A 25261-nucleotide genomic window follows, 5' to 3' on the forward strand; every position below is an offset into this window, starting at 1 on the left:
CACTGTTTATAATCTAACTGTATAGCAGGTTAAAATTCAGTTAGCTGCGGGGTTTCTGTATCTGGGTTTCCATTTTATTTTATGCAGTGTGTTGATTTATGGCTTTTTGTCTGGTGATATGTATTGGGCTACTTGTTTCTTCTTCTTCTGGTCTTTCCAGCTTCTGCATTATTTATGCACATTTGGAAACATTTCCCACCAACCTGACCACAGTCTGAATGTAGATTGGGATTTTTTAGGCCAGTAGTTTCCTGCTCTGATGAACTTGCTCTTGTTTATTTTTAATTTCTTGTCATTTTATTACAATTTTATTTTATTTATGTAGGCTATATATGTAGTTATATCTAAAAAAAATAAAATGTATACATTTTAGTAGGGTATTACTAATAATAATAGCAATACAACATACAATTAATTAATAGTTAGTAATAATAATATTTATAAGAATAATTATTATTATAAAGCTACCATAACTTTCATCTAAAATGCCATGCAATGACTTTCATAAACAACAAAAACACATACAAATAAATAAATAAATGATTGCTTTGTTTGAATCAGATTTACAATAGAAATAATAAGTAGGCTATAGGTACTATGAGAAATTTGACACTTTTCCACTCATTCACTTATGCAATAAACACGCCATTCAGTGACAGACTTTAGTTTGAGATATAATGGTGTTTAGTACTGTACAAATGTCAAACCACTGAATACAAACCTTAAGTTTAATTGCAATTCTGCCTAAATTTATAAAGCAACATAATACACTTGTGACCTCTTTACTTAACTGCTGATGAATACAAACAAGTTTCAACTTTGAAAACTCATAAAAAGCGAGAGGAAATGTGTGAAAGGATTGGTTAAATGGAAACAAAGATGAAAGCGTGGGCGCGCTCATTCAGAGGGGGCGGGGCTTCTCCACTGTAGTCTAGTGTGCGGAGGAAGCTAGCGCACTTCAGGGAGATCACGGAGATCTTTGAGACACGGACGCAGGCAGCGAGAGCATCAGCATCAAACACAGACCCGCTTTACGGGGCTCGGCAGCCTCCCTCCCTCCGTCCCTCCGGCTCTCCGTGCCCAGCCATGAAACAGATGTTACTGGACCTCATGAGGATGAGTAGGATCTGCCGGATGGTGCTGGCCACTTGTTTAGGATCTTTTATTCTGGTCATCTTCTATTTCCAAAGTATGTTCCAACCAGGTAGGACTTCGTGATGGTTTCATTCTAAAGGTTTTAAGATGCTCCTTTTCCCCCTTTTGTAGCCCCCGACTTGGTGATTTAGTGTGGAAGAATGTCATTCATAATCAATGAGCTGTTTGAAAGAGCGCATCGATCATCAGCAGCGTGTAGCCTATACTGACTCACATCAAAGCTCCAGCTCTCTGTAGCCTATCAATAATGCCGTCCGCTTTTATGCATTTTAATCTTTTATTTATATGAAGCGCAATGGGTAGAGCCCGGGTCCGTTGTGGTTGTGTTGTGTGGAGGGATGGTCATTGTCTCCGGTGGCCGGTACAGTAGAGTCAGTGTACTGAATCAAAGAGCTGACACTGTACAAACATCCATACATCAATACTGGCGTGCAGCTGACATACATTCACCCCTCTGTTCCTGTTCAGAACTGTTGTTTATATGGCTGTGACTTGTGTGAAATTGAATAGAAAGTAGTGTCTATCTATCTATCTATCTATCTATCTATCTATCTATCTATCTATCTATCTATCTATCTATCTATCTATCTATCTATCTATCTATCTATCTATCTATCTATGTCTAAAAATGCTTGGTTGTTTCAACCCATGTTTGGGTCAAATATGGACAAACCCAATCAGGTTTAAAAATGTAATTTTTAAAAATTTTAACCAATGGTTTGTCCCTATTTGACCCAAACATGGGTTGAAACAACCCAGTATCTATCTATCTATCTATCTATCTGTATTTAGAAATGTAATTTTAAAATTTAAACCAACGGTTTGGTCTGGTTTGTCCATGTTTGACCGAAACATACATACATACACATCCATCCATCCATCCATCCATCCATCCATCCATCCATCTATCTATCTATCTATCTATCTATCTATCTATCTATCTATCTATCTATCTATCTATCTATCTATCTATCTATCTATCTGTCTAAATGTAATTTTAAAATTTAAACCAACGGTTTGGTTTGTCCATGTTTGACCGAAACATCCATCCATCCATCCATCCTTCCTTCCATCCATCCGTCCGTCCATCCACCATCCACATCTACTGAAACACATACACACATCTGGAAGTTCTATTGATAGATATTGGATGTATAATTGCATGTGTCTGCTATAGACTTTTCCATTGTCCTGCCCACCGGTTTGGTTCATCTTGTCCAAAGCATGTACCATGTCACCTGCTTTTTGGGGGAATTCCCATGCGCTGCGGATGGAAGATCCAGATAAGGACAATAGGACCTGTGTATGTAGTAGTGCAGTAGTCAGTAAGCGCTGTGGTCACCGGCACGGTGGAATGTCTCTGGAAACGGTGAGTCATCAGCGTCACCGGCATGTGAAGGTTCTCAGCAGTCCGCTGGAATGCCCATGTCATCTTCATCTTACACACACGGGATGCTGAAACGAGACGGAGGAACTGATGACTTCATGCACACTCATCCAGATGTTGTCTCCAGACCGGCACATGATGTTTCAGAGAAGATCAAAAGTGCACGACGTGACATGTAACACTCAGCCCCTTGTGTTTTAAAGCGTCACTGAGGTTTAACAGCATCCCATGGTCTGCTGGGATGTACAGGCATTTTTTCCATGGTGGTACAAGCAGCTGTCTCTAAAAGCATCTGTGCGTCCCACATGCTTATGAACAATGTCTAATACAACAGTCTCTCTTATGCTCCGCATTGGCTTGACAGGTGTTTCAGTTTTCTCTTCCGTGTGTGTGTGTCTATGGCCGCATGCCCTTGCTCTTTTGTCCTTTCCTCCCCCCGTGTGACCTGATTTTGCACTCTAGCCTACAAACACACCCCGAGAACACACTGGCACACACACAGATACACTCACATTAGAAAGAGCCTCAAGTGGACCTGAGCAGTTGAGTGACAGGGCTGACGTTATGCTCCAGTGTGTGTGATGAACAGAGAATGAGGACATCCATATGAAAAATGTGATCTTTTCAAAAGGAATATTCCAGGTTCAATACAAGTTAAGCTCAATCAACAGCATTTGCGGCGTAATGTTGATTTCCACAAAAATGAATCCCGCCTTTTCTTAAAAAACGCAAAACTAAATGGAAATAAAAACACTGCCCCCGAAACACCGTTGTCGTGAAAATAAACGTTTTAAAGTGCTTTCTTCAAATGAAGATGATAGATGATTTAAAATTTATTTTTGTGGTTGCCAACATCTGAACTTGGATTATGTCTTTAACATATTTCTGTGCTCAGATTTGTCAATATTCAAAAACAAAATCCAGATATTTGAATATTTCTTTCTCATCACATTCCTCCCTGTTAAAGTTGACTGTTAATGCTATCCACGTTCATTTGATAGCTCAATTGTCTCTATTTTTTATTTCTCCTGAGGAATTTTTGAAGAAACATCTGAGAAAAAGTTACAGAAATGAAGAATAACTGAGAACTCTTGATAAGAGCAACCTCTCGAGTGTGACAGCTTTCCTCTTGGCAGGACTGGAGAGATTGAAAAGAGAGGGAATTATAGGCGTGGAAAGGAACCGAAATGAGTTGTCTTAGAAGAAAAGAGATAAGGAATGTCTGCAGGGAGTTCAACATTCCTTAAGGGTTGGTTACTCAGGACTGAGACGAGGACTCAGACCAGCAGACCAAAGAATCCCGGCTCTTCCTGAGAGGTCAGATAAGGCCGTTTCTGTGTTTGTGTGACTGACTTTCCCTGACGTACAGCAGTCTTTCCTCTTCATCTTCCGAGTCTGTTGAGGAGGCCTGGCATTTGAGGTCTATGAATGATAAAGGTCACGTCAACATTGAAACAAATGACATATCAAATCTCAAATCACACTGAGTGTTTGCCGTTGCGTAAGCGTTTGCCTGCCAGTTCCAAGTCATTGTTGTTGTTGTTTTTTTCTGTGTCCATTTTTTTGGAGAGTGCATATGCAGGATATCCTGTTTGTGTGATCTTGGTGGGTCCGTTCGTTGTTTTCCAAGCCTTCAGCTTACACACACCCACATGCTTAAACTGGTCCCAGAGAGATTTGGACACTGGTACAGCTGCAGAATGAATATTTCAGAATACATTTTTATAATATTATATATGTATTATTATATGTATATGTAATATTATATAATATGTTATAATAATAATATATGTATTATATACTGGTACATATGTATATATATGTATCAAATTCTGTAATAATATAACTAATACATTAAATACAATTTATTTAATAATATTATAATAATTAAATAAACATTCATATTTTAAATTAAGAATATTTTATAATAAAATATTCTTTCTTTATTTAATATATTCTTATAATATATTCTATAATATTCTCATTTTATTTATTACATTAATATATTATATATTGTAATAATGTTCAATAAAATATTTTTTGTAATAATATAGCTGTAATAATAAATAAATTAAAATAATATTATTTTAAGAATAGGCTAATATAATAATTGTAATAATTAAATAATTCACATTAATTCAGAATAATTTTTTATAATATATTTTTCTGTAATAATTGTATTTAATTACAATAATAATAATAATATATATATATATATATATATATATATATATATATATATATATATATATATATATATATTATAAATTAATATATAATATTATTATAAATTAATTCAAATAATATTATTGGAGAGGCTTGTTATAGGACACTTTGTACACAGTTATAGGACACTTGTAGCCTACAGCTGGAGTATCAACATTCGGGAATCAGTGTTATTCAGATACAAACAAATTATCCAAATAAGCTTCAAGCTAAATTCTTTTGCCTTTGTAACGTAAATGTAGAAGTGAGATACGGTTTGATTAATGGGCCTGATTCTCTTCACATTCTCTTCACTGCACTTGTTATTATTGCGCTGAGCCTCGTGTTCGAGCCAGAGATTGTGTCATTGGAGCCCACCAGAGCAATTTGGTTGATATCCATCTGCTGAAACGGATTGAATTTGTGGCTCACACTTCCTGGATTCATGTTTTTGGGCGGCATGCGAACATCTGCTGCTATCAAACCTGGCCCACACATGCCCTGATAAGCGTGCATCTTTGGAGAATGTCAACTGTATAGGAATACCCTGCATATCTGAAAGGCTTCCTTCTTCTTTCATTTTTGTTGATGTCAAAAGCCACGCCTGCAGACAAGACCGCCTCCTGCTTTCTGCACATCTGTCCGCCTCTCTCTTGCCCTTTCCGTCTCTCCGATGGTTAATTGTTAAAGCCATATGTGTGAGATAAAAGGTGTGGTTTATGAGTCAGCCCATTAGGCTCATTAGGCTCAGCTTGCACCGTCTGCGGAGTGTTGTCGTGGGAGGAGCCGCGTCTTAATGATGGAAAACGGCATAAGTGTCTTTTACCAACTCTAACATCTGGATGCCAGGCACCCGCATCTGGAGGAAGCTGGAAGAATGAGCAGATCTCTGTGAATGGCTGATTATATCCTAAATCCCATAATAACTTTGCTTTTTTAGGAGCCGGTGCTTTAAATATTTTGGTAAAGTGAGTTTGTGTTGCGTGATTATGTGTTGCTCCTTTTTCGAATTTGATAATTACAGAGTTGTGGGGTCATGGTGTGTGCAGATCCCAGAAGAAGTGCTCCGAGGTTGCTCTTTTATAGCCGAGGAGAGATAAAGTTCTCGGAGACGCTATATATAAGTGACTTGGTCTTGATTATTTTCCTAAAAGTCCGTAGGAGAAATAAATAGACACACACAGACCAGACAATTGTTGACATACTGTAAAAGAACAGAGGTATAAAATGACTGCGTGTGCTGATATTTTTAACTGATGAAAAAAGTTTGGGATCTTTTGTTCAGCAGGACTTCTAGGAGAAAGAAATGAGATTTGTTTTTGTTCCAATGGGCATAATGAAAAGTGTGTATGTGTTTGTGTGTGTGAGTGTCTCATTAGGGCCTTTGTCAGCCTGCTAGCTATAGCAGCAGTCATTATGCACTATAGAGTGTCAGCGCGTGCTGAATTGAGTGTGTTGTTGGCGAGAGTAGGCTATTGATAAGCATTGATCTTGCCGTATGACTTGAGCTCTAGACTGTTAATGGGAGAAGAGGGTCCTAACCACATTTGGCTATTGTTTATGCCCGTTACCATGACGACGGGAAGATTTTTCATCTGTGACAGGAAACCAATGAAGGGTTAAGAATGTCGAAGAAACACACACACACACACACATGCAAAAGACACAATTAGCTGAACATACACACCATGATTGGAACGTCTCATTGATGCTCCACACATATCAAATATCACAGCAGCGATTTCTTACAAAACGCTTGGTTTGCTTTTGTGTTCTTTGGGTGAATCTCACAAAATTTGTGAAATACATGTCTGGGTCATATTTAATCATAACATAAAACATAAAATAAAAAAGGAAATTATATTTTGCCAAAAGGAAAATAGTTTTAGGATCATAATTCAATTTTTTTTTTTTTGTGCATTTTCTTGACAATGAATCACCATTCCCCACCAACTCTCATTATAATGCAACAAATCTCTTATTATTATTATTATTTTAATTTATGAATATAATTTATATTATTATATTATTATAATTTATTATAAATTATTGCAGATTATTATAAATAATCGAAATGGCAAAGTATATAATATAATTAGTGCTGTTAAATTAATCGTGATTAATCGCATCTAACATAAAAGTTTGTAAATACTTAACTGTATATGTATGTATGTATGTATGTATGTATGTATGTATGTATATATATATATATATATATATATATATATATATATATATATACACACACGCACATATATTTACAAACTTTTGTTAGATGTAATTAATCACGATTAATCGATTTGACAGCACTAATATAATATGATATAATATATTTATATTATATTTATATATATAGGCCTACAATATTACAGTTGAAATTTATATTAAAGTATTTATTGTACAAAATTTGATTTAATAATGGGGTGATGGGGGGGGGGGGGATTCTAAATAAGAAAATAATGTCACATTGCAAAATATAATTTCGTTTTTTATTCCTTTTAATTTTTGGTTCTGAAATACGACCTACACTTTTCTTTGTGAAATTCAGCGCTGCAGGTACAGTTTTTTTTTTACAATCAGACTAAGCAAGTCTGGGGATTTGTTCAGAATTAATTACGTTCTTTAAAAGAGCTAAAGTGAATTATGGTTTTTAATAAGGACACCGGTTTGACTGTGCATGCCTATTCTTTCAGGAGGGGTGTGTATTTATACAGACTTCTCCTGAATATTATGTAAAAATGGCCATTAATAGCCATATAAGAGTTATCTATCACTATCCGCTAGTTCTAAACAAGCATACTTGTCTTAAACACTCACATTTATATATGTGCAATTGTGCATAAGAGGTTGATTGGATCTAGCAATACTTGATAGCTCATTCTGTCCATTGATTAAAACATATTTATCAGTGCTGCAGGCCAAAGGAAAGAGAGAGGACCAAAGAGAACATTAGACAGAGACAAAGAAAAGAGCGAACTCGAGTGAGAAAATATGCGACGGCGGAGAAATACCACATTTCACGGGGTGTAAGCGATCACCATGGAAACAGCGGCATGTATGATGTGTGTTTTGGGGGGATGGGGTGTGAGAGTGTAAACAGGTGTTCACACGTGTGTGTGTGTGTGTGTGTGTGTGTTAGTGGTGTGGATGCTCTTTCCTTTGTATGTTTGTAAGCATGTGGACATGAAGGCTCACTCCCTTGAATAATAAGATGATGGGTGGATACAGTGAGAATCCATAGCTATTAATAAAAAGTTTATTTACCCAGTTTAATCCCTCTTCTGCACTGAAATAAAATGAAGCAGTGAGCAATTGCATGGTGCCTGAAAACACACATTACAGTTGATATGAGTGCAGAACGGATGTGAAAAAGAGAAAGCAAAACAGAAATCAAGAGAGCGTGTTGCGCATGAATAAACTGCACAGTGTTGGGATAGAATAATTAAAAACCCGGCTAACAAGATTAGGTTACTATTTAAGTAAATGTATATTTTCCCACCATTCTAAATTATTATTTTCAATTTTTTTGGCATTTGAAATGTGTCATTTCTGTACCACAAGTGTCACTAAAACAATATTGACTGTTTTCAAAAAGGTTTCCCCCGAACACTCCCCTCATCTGCCATTGGTTGGACAAACTGATAGTCCCACCCCCAAACTAACGACCCATTGATTGAGACATTTTAACATCCAAAAATATGTCTAATTTGAAAACATCACGTTAAACAGCAAAGTTCTTGGAGTAACAAGGATGCACCACCATTGCTTTTATACGCCAGTTCAAGTAACAAAGAAGTAATAATGAGTAAGTTTTAGATTTTAGACTGAATATTGGCAGTTACGTTGTCTTTTTTCGCTCCTCTTAACAAAAATATTTGAGAACACTGTAGAAGCATTTCATTCTGAATCCTGAATGAATCAGTGTTTTTGAACAAAACAGTTAAGTGAATGGTTCAATGACTCATTCATAAAGACTTCCCAACTATATACTAGGCGAAAAACAGTATGTGACTAAAGAAGCATGTCCGAATTTCACAGTACTCATAAAAGCAAAAAGTACCCGGATGACGTACTTCTTCCGGCGGAATTCTAAAGTGTGTATACGATGGACAGTGAAGTGGCGTAACTGACGCTGGTAGGTCACATGATATTGACATCATGGCGAATGTACTACGTTCAGATTAGATTCACACTCATGCTATACAGAACATACTTTTTTATTGGTCGTGAAGCCATTACTTATTAAAAATAAGTACCTACTCAAGAGAGTATGCCATTTTGTGATTCGTACGCAGCCAGTCACTTGTTTCGTTCCTGAATGAATCGTTTTTGAACAAATTGGTTGAGTGACTGATTCAATGACTCACTCATAAGTAACTTTCATTCCTGAATGAATCAGCGTGTTTGAACGAACCGAATTGACAGTAAGTATAACAGGGCTGCCAACTCTCACGCATTGATACATGCTCACGCCACACATCCATTTTCTCACGCACAGAAAACTTGCGGAGCAAAGAGGTACTTTTAATATTAAACTAATTCTCAGCTCTTAGATTCCGTCAATTTTATTACGAAATTCAGACAAAAATACGTTTGGCGCTTGTAAATGTGACGTGACAGATCGCTGAGCGCCTCAGTTCAAGTGCACGTGAACCGATCATCTGTTACTTTTTTATTTAAAGATGCAGTACAACTTACCGAAAGTATACATAATATCGACCAATTAGTGTTTTTCAACCCCGGAAAGAGGTCAATATAACAGCAGGAGAACAATTATGTCACATAACGTTACATTTACCTCAGGAAAGCCATTTAATGACCATAGCATGTTAACTGAATAGAAAAAATAGCTAGAGAGGAGATTTTGCTGAGCACTATATTACATATTTATTATATTTTTACTTATGTCATTAAATAATTGTTATTATAACAAAAACTACATTATATTTAATTTAATTTAATTTGTTATTTTTAACCTTTAATAATACCAGCAGATTGGGCCCTCTATGTTTACAGCATTAGGTGAGATTATTTTTTTAAATAAAATTTAAAATAAACATGTATCCAAATTAGTCAATATTGAATCAAAATCAGAATCAAATCACAAGAATGGAATTGAAATCTTGAAATTTTTGTCAAGCAATAATAAAAACTGTATCCTACCAGTCATTGTACAATGTAAACATTGTAACATGTTGTCACTAAACTTCATAAAATTCTATTTAGTTACCAAATGTTTTGACAATCACAATTACACTTATTGTGATGCAATATTTGTTTTGACATTCACCCCCCCACCCCCCCACCCCCCACCCCCGCCCAGGTACAATGATAACTAAAGTTTAAAGACCAAAACTATAACGCAAACAAAACAGAGGAACAATATTGTTGGAATCACTTTCAGAACAATTTTTTGCAGCTGATGATAAAAACATTGACAGCCAATCAGAATCGACCTGACTTTAAAGTGCTTGAGCATTTTAGAGAGGTAGACATAACTGCAGTGCATACTTATAATAAACAGAATGTGTGTGTTTGTGACACTGTTGAACGTCCTGGTATAATTTGCATCGAGTGTGACTCTTCTTGGTTTGACTAATGTCACCCCCACCCCCCCAGGCTATTTTAAGATCTCACTGTTGCATAGTCCTCTTCCAGTCTGTAATTTTGTGGTATGTGTATGTGTGTGTGTGTGTGTATTTCAGTTACTTTAAAACCATACCATTTTGCTTTGAGAAAAGGGAAGAGGAACTTTAGAAGTAACATGGATGCTATTTAGTGAACAGATCGTATTGCATGTGGAAGTGTGTGTGTGTGTGTGTGTGTGTGTGTGTGTGTGTGTGTGTGTGTGTGTGTTTGAGTGAATAGTGCTGTATAGCGTCTCACTCACAGCATAAGTGCAAAGCCTGGACAAAGTCTGATTATTAAGAAGTATCAATGCAGTTGCTGTTCACTTTTCTAAGTCACATTTTTAGTACATTTAAAAGTACGCCCTTGGTTGTGACATGAAGACATCCCATAAGTGTACTTCCTTTTCATGTTCCCATGGCAACAGTTCCAGCGGCCCTTAGTGGGCTTTTTGGTAAGATGTAGCGGGTGATTTACGGGCCTGGTTTTCTGAGCATGCTCCAAATAGTAACACAAGACAAAGAGCCAAAACAGTGCGAAACACTGCTCACTCAGACACCAGTTCACTGCTCCATACTCAATGCTCATTCACATACATAAAGCTTATTGTTCTCTGGTTTTGTCTCATAAAAGCAGCCATTGTTTAAAATCATCTAAAAGACACAGGTTTATTTCATGGAGTGTTAAATATGAGCACTATTCTGTTTTTGTGGATCCTTTATTTGTTGTCATCTGCTTTATAGGGCTTTCACAATTATGACTTTTCCGCTGAGGATGAATTCTACTGAGAATTAATACAAATTATTGTGATTAATCATTTATTGTCTTTTTGTTCATGCCATTTAAATGTATGATATGAAATGTATAAATTCTCATAATCAAACATTTGCAAACAAATATTGCACTGGGTAGCCTATTACATATTTTTTTTTTTTTAAATAAACTGAAATTAAAATATTAATAAGTATCACAATGATTCATGCCATTTACATCTATGATATGAAATGTATAAATTATCATAATCAAACATTTGCAAACAAATATTGCACTGGGTAGCCTATTACATTTTTTTTTTTTTTAAATAAACTGAAATTAAAATATTAATAAGTATCACAATGATTCATGCCATTTACATCTATGATATGAAATGTATAAATTATCATAATCAAACATTTGCAAACAAATATTACACTGGGTACAATTACATAATTTATTTATAAATATTCCAATATTTATACTTTCCATTCACTCTGTTGATTTTTGGAACCTAGCCAACCTAAATATGATAGTAAATTATTATTATTATTAATACAATTTCGAATATTATTTTTTAATTAATATTTTCTGTCATGATTTTAGTAAAAATAACTATTATTATGATTTTTATTATTATTATATTTGGAATATTATTGTTTAAATGATACTGTTATTTTTATTAATGCTGTTTTAAATTTGTGTTTGTGTTGTGAAATTATTTTCATTAATATTGTTTATTAATATTATAGTTAATAATAATAATGATGTTTAAATGATATTGTCATTTTATTAATATTAACAAACTTTTGTGACGTAGCATTTCATTAGTCTTACACAGTGCCTGTAACGGCCAAATATATTTGGGATGCTTGTGAAATAAAGTCAGCCTAGAGCATTTTGGGTTCACAATGCATTTTAAAAGGGAAAAGTGTAGATTTCAGGCGATACGTGTTTGGAATGTAAAGTGCAGAACAAATCGCAGTTATTTCAAAAGATCACATATAGCCATATATAATTGATAACACTGTAAAGAACAACAGCTGTAACATTTGTCAAGGTGAGCAGAGCACCAGAGGGAGAGGAGATTCAGACTGAAAAATGCTTGAACCGCACTTGTAATTTGGAGGTTGTCTGATTTAATGAAGCTAATTAAAGGTGTAAGTGGGTGATCTAATCAAAGCGCACTCTAAACAGAAGGACTGTGGATGTGAGAGGCCCATCAGTCTGACCCCCCCCGTGCTGAGCAGTAATGGTACGCTCCCGTGTAATGGACTCGACTGCACGGTCTCTGGGGTGGGTTCGGTTGGTGAGCACATTATTTGGGTTGCTCTATCATTTCCTCTTTTCCTCATGCCAATCTCAGTCTAAAACATTCATGAGGTTCCTCGGGTCAAATCGGTACCAGTCTCGTGCAGTTAGACCGTGACTAATAGCATAAGGCCGCCCACTTAGACAGGAAGACAACATCAGACACACATGAAAAGCTTGCAGCCAACTACAGTCTGCTGTTTTTAGGTGCCGTTTAGGGGCGGCTTTACAGCAAAACGAGTTGTCTGCATAAAAATGTGTGATAAAAGAATAAAAAAGATTGCAATACATGCTTGCGAGGATTGTAAACGTGTGCATGCTGTAGCCTCTCATTACAGTGTGGTGAAGAAGACTGTGTATTATGGCCATACATTGAGTCATGTTTTGACACTGCAGAAGGAAGAGAGCTGGTTTTAAACAGCTCAGAGGTGATGATTGAAGTCACGCTGTGGCTGAAGTTTTGTAGTGTCATTTGTCTTCTGAGCAGACGGCTGTTTGCTTCTCCATATCTAACCATACATTAGACCTCCACTGGTTCCTGCTGATTATAGATCTTCTGCTGCTCTGAATGGAGCAGTCTCAGTTAACAGGGGGTTTAGCTTCAGATTTGGACACTGCGGGTTTGAATTTAATCAGTTTCTATTTGTTGTTTTTCTGTCCTGCAGCCTCTGTTTGCTTATCTTCTATTCTCCTTCTTCTCCTCCTCCTTCTTCTTTAAGGGTGTGTCATGCAGAATTAGAGGTTTGTGGTGGAAGCGTGTTTGAGAGAGGAGAAACTCTGACCTAGCAGCTATAAATAGAGCCTGGCTTGCTTCACAAAGAGAGTTAGAATATATACTACACTATACAGTAAGTGTTCCTGTCTGAATTCAGTTTTTAATTATCTTTTGGACATGCTAATCACTTACAATGATCCAGCTCTGTCAAACGATGAATAGGAATGATGCTGTAAAAATGAAAAATGTACAGTTACCTTAATGTCAGCATGATTTTGCTTCCATAATGCAACATATTTTTGAGTGAAACAAGAAAAAATGTAGGATGGGACTTGATTTTATCCATCAGGAAGTGACTGGATAATGAAAAATGGCCATTACAAGCTATTTGGCAAATGGTTAATCTAATTGCCAACAGAATCAACTGTAAGTGACATCAACGTTAAAAGAGAGTTGTTTCAGAGGATTATTATATTTGATTATTTTATGTAATTATAGAATTGTATTATTATTTAATTAAATAAAATTATTTTATTAAATTTTTTTTTAGTTTAAAGAGCTATATCTACTTGACCTGACCCTTACATTTTTCAGGTGTTAGGTTGTTTCAGTCATATTAAACATAATTTTTGACTTGAACAAAATAAGTTAATTTAGATGTTACCACGTATGAAAATCAGCAGCCATCTATCCACACTGAAATTCAATCCATCATGTGGGGAAGGAGACAAAATGTAGATCTCTTTAATGACAGAACATCCTTAAATGAAGACTAAATGCTTTTTAATGCCTATGCCTATGGGACCATGCTCTTCTAACACACCACAACATTATACAGCTCAGTTAGATGCTTTTATTTTAATTGCTGAGTCTAGTTTTGAGAGATGTATTTACATTTTGAAGCTATTTTCTGAACATCCATTTAAAGTGATTTATTCCATTTCTGCCTCATTTTTAATCTGTAAAAGCCACTGAGGTGGGCGGTATACATGTTAGGCAAGCAAATTTGGTGAGAGATGGATATGTTTGGAGAGAGGCATATTGATTAAAGGGTCACATTCATGCACTCCACTCTCTAAAACTTATGGTGCGTAAACACTTCAGAGAGTTTATCAGATACCTCATTTTTGCTTCAAAGAGCTTAAGCATCCATCATTTTATTTCCCAGAGTCCCTGGTATAAACAAACGTCTGCCATCTGCCAGGTTTGCAGCTTGATGTCACCCGGAGTGTTGTCAGATGTGGTTAGTTGTTGTGTTTCCCAACAAAATTGTCCACAATGACCTGAAATCAAAAGTAGTTACAGAGAGGAGAAGTTACATCAGAATAAGAAAGAGAGAATGCAATACCAAAGTTCATGTCTCAAGTCTCAAAAATGACTTTTTTTTCCCCCCGAAACCACATGACTTTGTTTTTCTGTGGAAAACTGAGCAAACTAAGCTAACGAATCAGAATTTTTGGATGAAACAGTGAAGTGAATGATTCAGTAATCGAATATTAAATGTGCTGCGTCTCCAAGCAATGTTTCTGAATGTTTCAGAGTTTTGGAATGAAACGGTTAAGTGATTGATTCAATATTTGGATATTAGATTTGCCACATTTCCAAGCAAAAGTTGGTAGTATGGTAGTTGGTTTCTGAATGAATCTACATTTTTGAAGGAATCTGTTAAAGGGATACTTCACCTCTGGAAAGATGAATGTGTATTTAAAATAGGTCATTTATGTAGAAGAAATGTGAAATTATTTTTGAATTTGGAGCTTTCTAGACTGAGAAAAGCCAGAAAATTTATTTTTGGCTCATGTGGATGAAAGACAACAACTCCCAGAATGCACTTGCTTCGCTGCCCTAGGAGGCCACTCCCAAGCCACGCCTACCGGTAAGAGAGCGCAGTTGAAAACAACAAGGCTAGGCTACTAGTGAGACTCCGTGACGAGTTTGCCCAGGATTTCGAGATCGCCCAAAATGTCCGGGATTCGGCTTTTGCGTTCTACAGTCGCCATTCATCATGTTTACTGTGGAGAGCAGGACGAGGCTGAGCGGCGCGCGAGAACGGCGCGAGGCCGGTGGCGTGATTACTGAGACGCATGGTCTCGTATCTCTCACGGAGGAGCGGGAATTTTCTTAGCAATGTTAAAACGCACATCAACCGATCACTTGTTTAGCGTTCATGTAAACACTACATTCAGATTCACCAATCGGAATGAATTCAGTTAGATTGAAACAAAAGGTGTGCATGTAAACAATGAATGGCGACCGCAGAAAGCAAAAGCCGAATCCCGTACATTTTGGACGATCTCGACGGCCGGACATGTCCGGGAAAAAGAGGATGATAACCCCTATTACTCAGCAAGAGCCTGCTAGCTTAGCTTCCAAAGAAAGATGGCTGACACTATTTGTACATTCTGTGAGTGAGATCCCACCCTCTATGGGCGGGTTGAACACATGCGGGACAGCCCCTCCTACTGGCTGTAGTCTTTAGCCTCTGGCCAAAAAAATCCTCCGATGACGCAAAATGACGATTTTTGCGTCATCGGAGGATTTTTTCCAGACAAAAAATACATAAATCTCTCATCTCAGGGGGATATGAGGGAGGAAAGCACGGTAATTCAAAAATACTACAGGTTTTCTACTAATACAAAGCTTAATGCTAAATCCTGAAGTATCCCTTTAAGCTAATGATTCAATGATTCACTCATAAAGACAGCCATGTGTTTCTTTTCTGAACGATTCAGTGTTTTTGAAGCAAATGATTCAGTGATTCACTTGTAGAGAGTCTACAATCATGCATTTTTTTAAGTCAATGAAAAACTTCTCCTCTGCCGTAGATTTCACATCTTGAGGCAGCATATTTACATGTGATTCTATTATCATATTTAGATGTGTGTTTGGGTGAACTACTGTATAACCTGCCCTAACTCTTCAAAGCTTTGTGTGAGAAGCGCAAGTCTTTGATCACTATGCAGAATGCAAGATAAAATGAAGCTTCTGAGCTCTTGCAGTTGAAATGACAACGTCTGTAGACAAGTGTCTGTTTCCTATTCCCCAAACTCCAGGATGTCTTTGTTCCTATGGGAATGCTTTGGCTGTAGTTGGGATGTGAACAATGACTACAGGCCGCATTTCAACTATCTTTTTTTTCTCTCTCTTCTCTTTAGCTGACACAAGCACTTCCTTCCGTCTTCGAGACTAGCTAATTACCCACATGGGCACACAGAGCGGTGCTTAGCGTTGGCCTGGAAACGCTCTTGACAACCCACCGATGATTTTAAGCTTTATTGCATCATCAATGATGTCAGAAAGTATAATCATTCTTAACCTCAGGATCTATACGAGACTCCCGTGGACATTATACAGCAAAGTCAAGAGGGAAAGATTTCAAATGTGGGAAGTCATATCGTATGTAGGTGAGAGGTTCGGCTGATTGGATCGATAATAATTGCATATGCAGAACACAAAAGGTCACCTATGTTGTCTTATTGTTATTTTATGAGGTCAGCGTGTGTTTGGAAACCTCTCGTCATTATCTGTGTGTGTGGTCTGTGACTGTGAGGGAATGCACTGTATTGTTTGACTGTCTCTTGTGTTTTGTTTTGATGGATGGAGTCTTTGAGTGGCAGATGGCTCTCCAGCCTGCAGACGTGTTATCACACACCAGGGGGTCCACACACACAAACACAACAACACAACTCAGTGCATTAGACCACCAACATGTCCACTTCTTTAACTGAGGGGAGGGTTTTCCCCGTTTCATTTACTATATATGGCGCTTTCCACAAGCAGGGTACAAAATAAAGCTTAAGAAGTCTTAAAAATGATTTTTTTTTTTTGGTCAAGTGTGTATTTTTTGTGGCACTGGCATCACCAATGACTGTTTACTTATTTTTTTATATAGGGAACAAATTACACACTACAGCTTTAACATTCAAAAAATGTTGTTTGTTCACCTCATAAATATTTTATGAGCTGTGTTAGTTTCTCTTTCAATGCTGTTGTACCTTTCAAAATGTACCTTTTTCTGTGGGATTTCATTATTTTCAAGAAATAAACCTAAATATAAACATGTAATAAATAAAAACATCAAAATGGGTCACAAATTTAGCCTATGCTAAACTCACTGGGGCTATGTAATTTAGGATAAAATAAAATATTAAAATGAAATGAAATAAAAATATTCAACAAATAAAATAAAATTATAAAATATCAATATTCAAATACATTTAATATTTATTTATATAATAGTTTTTTTGTGTAAAGTATTAAACATTTAAATGTATTTAAAAAAAAAACGAGAAGGTATTTACTAAGTGTATTTAATAATAGTTTATTTTGTATTTTGTATTTAAATTTACTATGCATTAAATTTGACACACACACACACACAAAAAAAAAAAAAAAAAATCTCATGCCATATTAAACATGCCATTTTAAAGGGATAGTTCACCCAAAAATTTAAATTCTCTCATTAATTACCCGACTTTCGTTCATCTTCGGAACACAAATGAAGATATGAAATAATAAAATCTGAGCCAGTTCTTCACTCTCCATTGACAGCTAAGCAACTACCACTTTGACACTTTAAAAAGAGATCATAAAACTAATCCATATGAATTAGAAGGTTTAGCCCAAGAGACACAAGACATGATCGCTTTATGATGAACAGATTGAATTTAGGCTTTTATTCAGATATAAACATCAGCGAACATAAACAGAAGCTCAACCGAACCTGCTTGACGTGCGAGAACAAACCTTATTGGTTCTTACAGAAGCTCAAACGTGCTGCGTAACACGAGAATGAAGTTTTAAAATCACTTAATGAACTGTTTGAAGTGTCAAAGTGATAGTTGCGCAGCTGTTTATGGAGGGAAATAAATCGCTCAGATTTTAGTGAAAATATCTTAATTTGCGTTTCGAAGGTGAACGAAACGACATGAGGGTGAGTAAATGATGACAGAAATGACATTTTTGGGTGAACTGTCCCTTTAATGACAGTGCATGTATAGTATAATAAGGAATCAGTGTGTTTGTGTTGCTGATTCAGCTTAAATGGTCAAGATCTGGATCTGGGCAGCCAAACTCAGTCATTAGCCATCAATTTGTCTGATTATGATCTGCTTCTTACTATCATTGCCATCTTGTTTGTCTGTGAGAGAGTATCTGATTGAGTATCAGAGTTTGCAGGTCACCTTTAAACCTGATAGCATCTTGACAGTGAGTTAGGGCTGGACTTAAGTCTGAATTACTGCATGTGTTTTTGAATAATCTTTGAATCTTTGTTTTGCGTAACGCTGTTGTTTTTGGCCTAGAGTTGCAGGACAGATGACACCTGCAATGCAGATCGAAACAGCAGAGGAAAATATTAGCAGCAAATATATGAATACGAAAGTGCTTTCGGTGACATCCGTATCCCGTTGTTTGTGAGTTTGAAGGACGTGAAGCCATTTTTCTCTGCCTGTCTTCAAGGTGACACGTTTGTCGGCTGGTTTCAGATGTAATGTGATCTGAGGGACAATATGGACGGATGGAGACGCAGAGGGAAGAACGAGACGAATGAATAATGACGGCCTGGGTCGGCCGAAGAGAAAGCGTGTGTACGTTCATTTTGCACAAGGACAGTAGTACAAAGATGAAGAGGGACAGAACAGGAAATAAAAGGATGCAGTTTCATCCCGATTGTCTCAAGGAAGAGTTTGGATAATGAATTCAGCTCTCTCTCTCTGTGTGTGTGTGTGTGTGTGTGTGTGTGTGTGTGTGTGTCCACATTCAGTATGCAATTAGAGTGCTGTGTCGGCATCACGACGCCAGGATGCTGACACACTCATAAAAAGCCCCACAAACAACTCAAATACACACACAGCAGAGGTCCGGTGAAGTATGATGTAGTTAGTAGTCATATTCACGACTCTGGGTCGGCTTTTGCCAAAATTGTGGGGAACAAATATCCCCTCAAGGACAGTAAAACTTGTAATCACCTACAATGGAAGACAAGCAAACAGTCCCCATGAGGAAAACGCCTAAATAAACAGACTAAATAATGCCTTAATGGAGGTTTTCTGTGAAGGTTAGGGGATAAAAACATCATTAGCTCAGTATAAAACCAATAGAAATCAATGGAAAGTCCCCACTATGACAGAAAATAACAAACATGGGCTATTAGACTCCAATCTCCCAGCTTTTTTGCTCTGATTCAACATTCTTGACCTACAATCCTGGTTCCAGACACAGAGATGACCACTTTTACAGCACTCACCCACACACCCCTCTGATGAAATATAGTAGGAGAACATGACAAACACATCTTAACTTGTCTGACTAAGTGTATAGCCAGACATATGGGTGAAGACACTCTTTATTTTGTGGTTTCTGACTTAATCAGTCATCTGAGGTGAAGGAAACACTTTGAATTTATATACAGACACCTTAAAGGGGTAGTTCACCCAAAATGAACATTCACCCTCATGTTTTTCCAGATCTGTATGACTTTCTTTCTTCCGTGGAACACAAAAGTGTCTTTTTTTTTTTTTTTTGTCCAATGAAAGTCAATTATTGTTTTGGACTTTCATCATATGTTTGAAAATATGTTCTTTTGTGTTTCGCAGAAGGAAAGACATACACATTTGGAACGACATTACGGTAAGTAAATGAGAATTTACATTTTTGGGTGAACTGTCCCTTTAAGAACAACTCTAACACAACACACACACTACATTTGTCTAGTAATTGTTAGCACTTTTCACATCTGTAAAAGTGGATTAGGCTGAACCTATCTGACAAAAGACCTTAATGCAACACACACGCACACACTCAAGCTCGTTCATTAAGTCATATGTGAATGGGAAAGATCATCCTGTGGTTGTCTGGGTGCAGTGAGTCAGAATATTTCATTTTGAGTTCCCACACACACTTCTGACTACTTCAGTAATGTGTTTTAAGTTGTTTGATCAGATTAAGAAAATATAAAATAGAACATTTCATTGCTTTCTGCAATGCTAATATATTCTTCATATTCTGCTGTCTTTTAAAGACTCTCATTGCCATCGTAGTAATTGTTATTGGAAAAATAACAAAATTATAATTAGAGAATGAAATGCTTGAGCGAAAGAGAAATGAGAAAATGGCAGCAAAGTTAATCAGAGAAAGTGGACAATCTGCCCAGATGTCCGTGTCTGGTGGAAAGCAAACACACACTTCCTCTCAGTCCATGTAAACACGCACACGCACACACACACACACACACACACACACACACACACACACACACACACACACACAGAGTGCTTATCAGTGCTTATGATTAATGAAGTCACCCAAATACATTGTAAATATTGAACTCTTAGTGGAAAGCTAATTCAAACCATAATGAGATTGAAGCCTTGTCTCTTTACACAAGGAAAAAATTATTAATAAACTGGACTTACAAAAAAGCAATGTACCATGAGGGTATCAGATGGTAAAAACATGTAAAAACTTTGATATATATATATATATATATATATATATATATATATATATATATATATATATATATATATATATATATATATAAGTATTTAGATGATACTCCAAGGTACTTTAAAGGAAATCATGAAAAAAAAAGCCATTTCCAATGGACATGTCCAAAAAACATGGCATTTCCATAGACCTAAAAAAAACTAAAAAACATGGCATTTCCATTGGACATGTCCAAAAAATGGCATTTCCATGGGATGAGTAAAAAAAGGCAGTGCCATGGGACATGTCTAAGAAAAACATGGTATTTCCATGGTAAATGCCCAAAAACAGCAACAACATGGCATTTCCATTGGACAAGTAAAAAAAGAAAAAAGCATTTTCCATTAGACATGTCCAAACTGTCCAAACATGGCATTTCCATGGGAAATGCCCCACCCACTAAAACATGCCATTTCCATTGGACAAGAAAAAAAAAACCAAAAAAAAAAAAAAAACCATGGCATTTCAATGGGACATGCCCTCCCAAAAAAAAACATGGCTTTACTCACCTACCACAATAATGCAATGTGTTATAATTTTCATGTGCTTTTATTAATTAATCAGCATATCCATGTTAATTAAATTTCACTTTCAATTGATTGAGAGACTTAGTATTTTCGTTTCCTTTTACTAATGGGAAATGGTTCAAAATGAAATCAAAATCTGGCTGTGTTTTTGTGTGTTGGCGGGGATCTGATGGCCTGCATTAGTCCAAATGGAGCCCTGTCATATTTATTGACTAAAAACATCTTTTTTATTACTGAATGTGATTTTATGAGTGAGTGCATTTTAGTTGTAGTCTGACTTATGGCTTTGTGTGCTCAGAGCGGTGATAAGGGAACTGATTTGTTTTAGAGTATGTTACGGGTAGATAGAAACAGATTAATCCTCCGGTATACCATAATCCTCGGCTGATGGATGGCTGCAGATATGCGACCATGTGATCATGGCTCGGAGGAAACCATCCTGCTGGGAATGAGCAGTGCAAGGTCATGTGTACAGCTGGGCTAGTTAATAATCAAAAGTTTTTATATGCAGCTATTTCTCCGTTTCAGGATCTATATATTAGTGCTGTTCATTGGCTGTAAACTGTGTTTAGGAGGCTAAAGCATTCCTGCTTTGCTCATTTAGTTTTCTGATTTCCCTTAGGACTAAACAAGATCTCTGTGCCTCAGGTTCTTTAGTTTCCCGGCTCTCCGGAATAAAACATTGCCATTAGATCCTCATCCATCAGCGGTGAGACATTTCATCAATGTACAGCCTCAGATCTTCACAGTTTAATATTCATAAAGCTGGCCACTACATGGTTTGTCTCAAACAATGGCTAACTGTATGATGAAGCGGGTGAGCTGAAGGTCACGCAGTGGAGCGGAGAGTGTGGGGGGGAGGGCAGGTGCTGTGCCACCGTTAGTGGTGTTGTCAGCATATGGCAAATTACAGCAGGTGTGTGACCAATGGACCACCAATTTAATAACAGCAAGATCCACATGGACGCAGGTGGGATAATTTTAGGGGATGTTCAGGCAGAGTGAACCTATATTCAACCCCAAACACACACACACTTTGTTTGCAGATCATTGTTTCTGGTTGTAATGAGTTAGCAGGCAAGATAAGGTCAGCATTTGAGGTCAGTAAGATTTTTTGTTTTTTTTTATAAATTAATACTTTAATTTTTCAGCAACGATGCATTAAATTGAACAGAGGTAACAGTGAAGATTTATAAAGTTACACATTTTTTTTTCAAATGTTTCAAATAATTGCTATTTTATTCATTAAACAATCCTGAAAAATTGTGTATCAGGGATTCCACAAAGCTATTAATCTGTTTTCAACATTGATAGTAGTAAGAAATGTTTCTTGAGCAGCAAATCAACATATTAGAATGATTTCTGAAGGATCATGTGACACTGAAGACTGGAGTAATGATGCTGAAAATTCAGCTTTGCATCACAGGAATAAATTACATTTTAAAGTAAATTGAAATAAAAAATTGTACTTTCCTTTGTTAAAGTGTTTGGCCTGTCCCTAAAACAACCCTTTTGACGTGAAAATTGAAAAAAAAAGTCTGTTTTTGGCTTCATAACCTGGCTCAGATGGAATCTGCACACTTTTTTTCAAGCTAAAAACAGAAAATCAGTTAAAATATTGAATAAACACAGACATAGAGCAGGATGTGAAGAACCTGAATGACGGGTCTTTGAATTCTGCGGGCTAGTATTCCATGTGGGTATATTTATAACTATAAATGCACGATTATAAAGAAGGATTAGTTCCTCAGATGAGTGAGTGATAAACTGGCGTGCATATTGCGAGGGATCTGAACATTTCTAAAAGACCTATTAAATCACATCTCTCGCTATCTCTCGTGCGCTAATGACGACCCCTCAGGTTGTCGACCCTGCTGGTCCAAACCGTCTGTTTCTAGTCCAATAGCTTCTCTATTCCTCATTAACACATCGTCCTCTGTCACTCTGCTTTTCCTTTCATCCTTTCATTCCCAGCGGTCTCGGTTTCATTCGGATCCCTTACCTCGAGCTGGACCGAACAGTCAGACATCAGACGCTCTGAGAACGCTGTGCACTTACAGCCATTAACACACTTTTAAACAAAGTTCTCTTTGTGCGAAAACACATTTAACTCTTAACATAACACAAATACATGTTACAAGATAACGTTACGTGAGTGCGAATAAACGAACGAATGCGGCACTGCTACAGCAGCGTGGCACAGAGACTGCTTTCATAGGGCACCATTTCAGCAGAGCTGGTCATTAGCTTTCATCTAGTGTTATTTCAGCAGTGCCGGTCACTCTCTGCGGACTCGCTGCTGAGAGACAAACTGTAGAAAACTATTACTGTCAGTTCCAACATGGCAGAGCGTCTACAGGCATCAGCATGCTTAAATTATTCATTGCAACACACACTCTAGAGAAGTGTGTTGGAATTGAATGTATTGTTTATATGGAGATTTGTTGGATGGGTTTGCATTATTAAAGACATGCCCTTTAACTGAGGGCATCCATTCAGACAAATGTGTGTGAGTGTGTGTATTCAAGTGGGCAGATGAACACTACACTATCGATTCAACAAAAACCTGCCCTGTCAGGATTGGTTTCTTTTGCTTCCAGGCTCGTCTAACAGTCCATCTCTCTCTTTCTTTGTTTTCTTTGCAGTTATGAGGCGAAACCCGTTCGCGACGGAGGGCTGCTGTCGGAAAGGCTCCAGAAACGCCCTACAGGAGCTGTACAACCCCACACAGGTATCAGTTTGTCATTATATATATGTAGAAATTACAGTGGAATGCGGTGACAGTGTTTAAATAAGGGTATGGTGACAATGAGTTCATTGTATCTCAAGTCCATCCAGTCAACCTGTAAATGAATTTTTGCAGGAATTGATTGGATCTTGGAATAACACGCACCAGTGAATGGTTCAAAATAATGTCAGGCTCACGTATTAGGGAGTAAATCAGGTCAGTTTTGATTTCACGGGTCTATAAGTTTTGGTCGTATCTGCATTGAGGTCAGCGGGAAAGAATAACCTCTGGACCGTCACTGGAATGCCTGAGCACGTTACTATGGAGACATTCACATTTCATTTCCAATGTAAAACAAGCACGTCTAGAGCTTAGCCGAGCAGATTGGCTCGACCACAAAGCGGACATTATGCGAGGATTGATTTCATCCGGTTTAATTTCACCCCTCTCCCCTGTCTTTGTTTCTCACGCTCACCTTCCTGCACGTTTTCAGCCACCTCCACCTTTTCATGATTGATCGTATACCCCATTTGTTCTTCGTCGCCCGACCGATCGTCCTGTTCCAGAAAGCAAGGAAAGAGAGTGTAGCTGTTATAGTTTGTTTTCATCTCATGTTCAAAAACTCTTTCACCTTGAGCAAACAGTCTCAGCGCTGTCAGAACGTTTTGCACGTAAAAGAAGCTGAGAACTCCAAATGTCACAGCACAAGTAGGTGGTCTAGTCTGGCACTACAAACACACATTTGTCTTTTTATCAACTTCAAATGCATTTATACTGAGCCAATGATATTTTCCATTCCTTAAAGGAATATTCAAAGTTCAGTACAAGTTAAGCTCAATAAACAACATTTGTGGCATAATGCTGATTACCACAAAAATACATTTCGACTTGTCTCTCCTTTGGGTTACAATGACACACTAACAATAGAGCGCATTAGAGCCCGTCCCCCTTTTCAGCGGCACTGGTTCCGAAATTATTATTTTTCATTCATTTTTCCCATAGGTATTTTAAAATAGTCTTTGTTAAAGAGTTATAAGCCATAAACCAAATCAACCAGCTACGAAGTGAATCAAAAAAGTATTTGAAAATCAGACAAAAAGACAAAGGTACAAGACTGTGTGCTTAACGGCTTTAGTGAGGGAAAGAACTACAATCCCATCAAGCATTGCAAACTACATAATCAAAACTACACTACTTATTTACAAATGTTGATTATATGTATAAAAACAAAATAAGTTTACTGCAAAATATGCATATATATCAAAATATGCATATATATCAATCATTTCATTTGAGAGCATAGGGAGATCGACTCAATTACATCATTCGCAGTGCTTAATGAGAGTGGGCGGGGCTTAAAAGCT

The 25261-nt window shown here is 37.0% G+C and overlaps 1 protein-coding gene across 3 annotated transcripts in view; it reads left to right on the forward strand.

The window, feature by feature from the left end:
• The first annotated feature begins 923 nt into the window (after positions 1 to 923).
• chst11 (carbohydrate (chondroitin 4) sulfotransferase 11) overlaps positions 924 to 25261 on the forward strand; it is a 42643-nt gene continuing 18305 nt past the window's right edge. Inside the window, exons 1-3 of one of the 3 annotated variants that reach the window (XM_079868494.1) lie at positions 925 to 1204; positions 19751 to 19784; positions 23815 to 23900. In XM_079868494.1, coding sequence (XP_079724620.1) covers positions 23817 to 23900 — 84 coding nt within the window. In that variant the 5' untranslated portion in view covers positions 925 to 1204; positions 19751 to 19784; positions 23815 to 23816. Of the gene's footprint in view, positions 1205 to 19750; positions 19785 to 23814; positions 23901 to 25261 lie in introns of all 3 variants that reach the window. The other 2 variants (XM_079868492.1, XM_079868493.1) reach the window with 2 other exon arrangements.

This window comes from Squalius cephalus (genome assembly GCF_949319135.1).
Source record: "Squalius cephalus genome assembly, chromosome: 4".
NCBI classification, from domain to species: Eukaryota; Metazoa; Chordata; class Actinopteri; order Cypriniformes; family Leuciscidae; genus Squalius; species Squalius cephalus.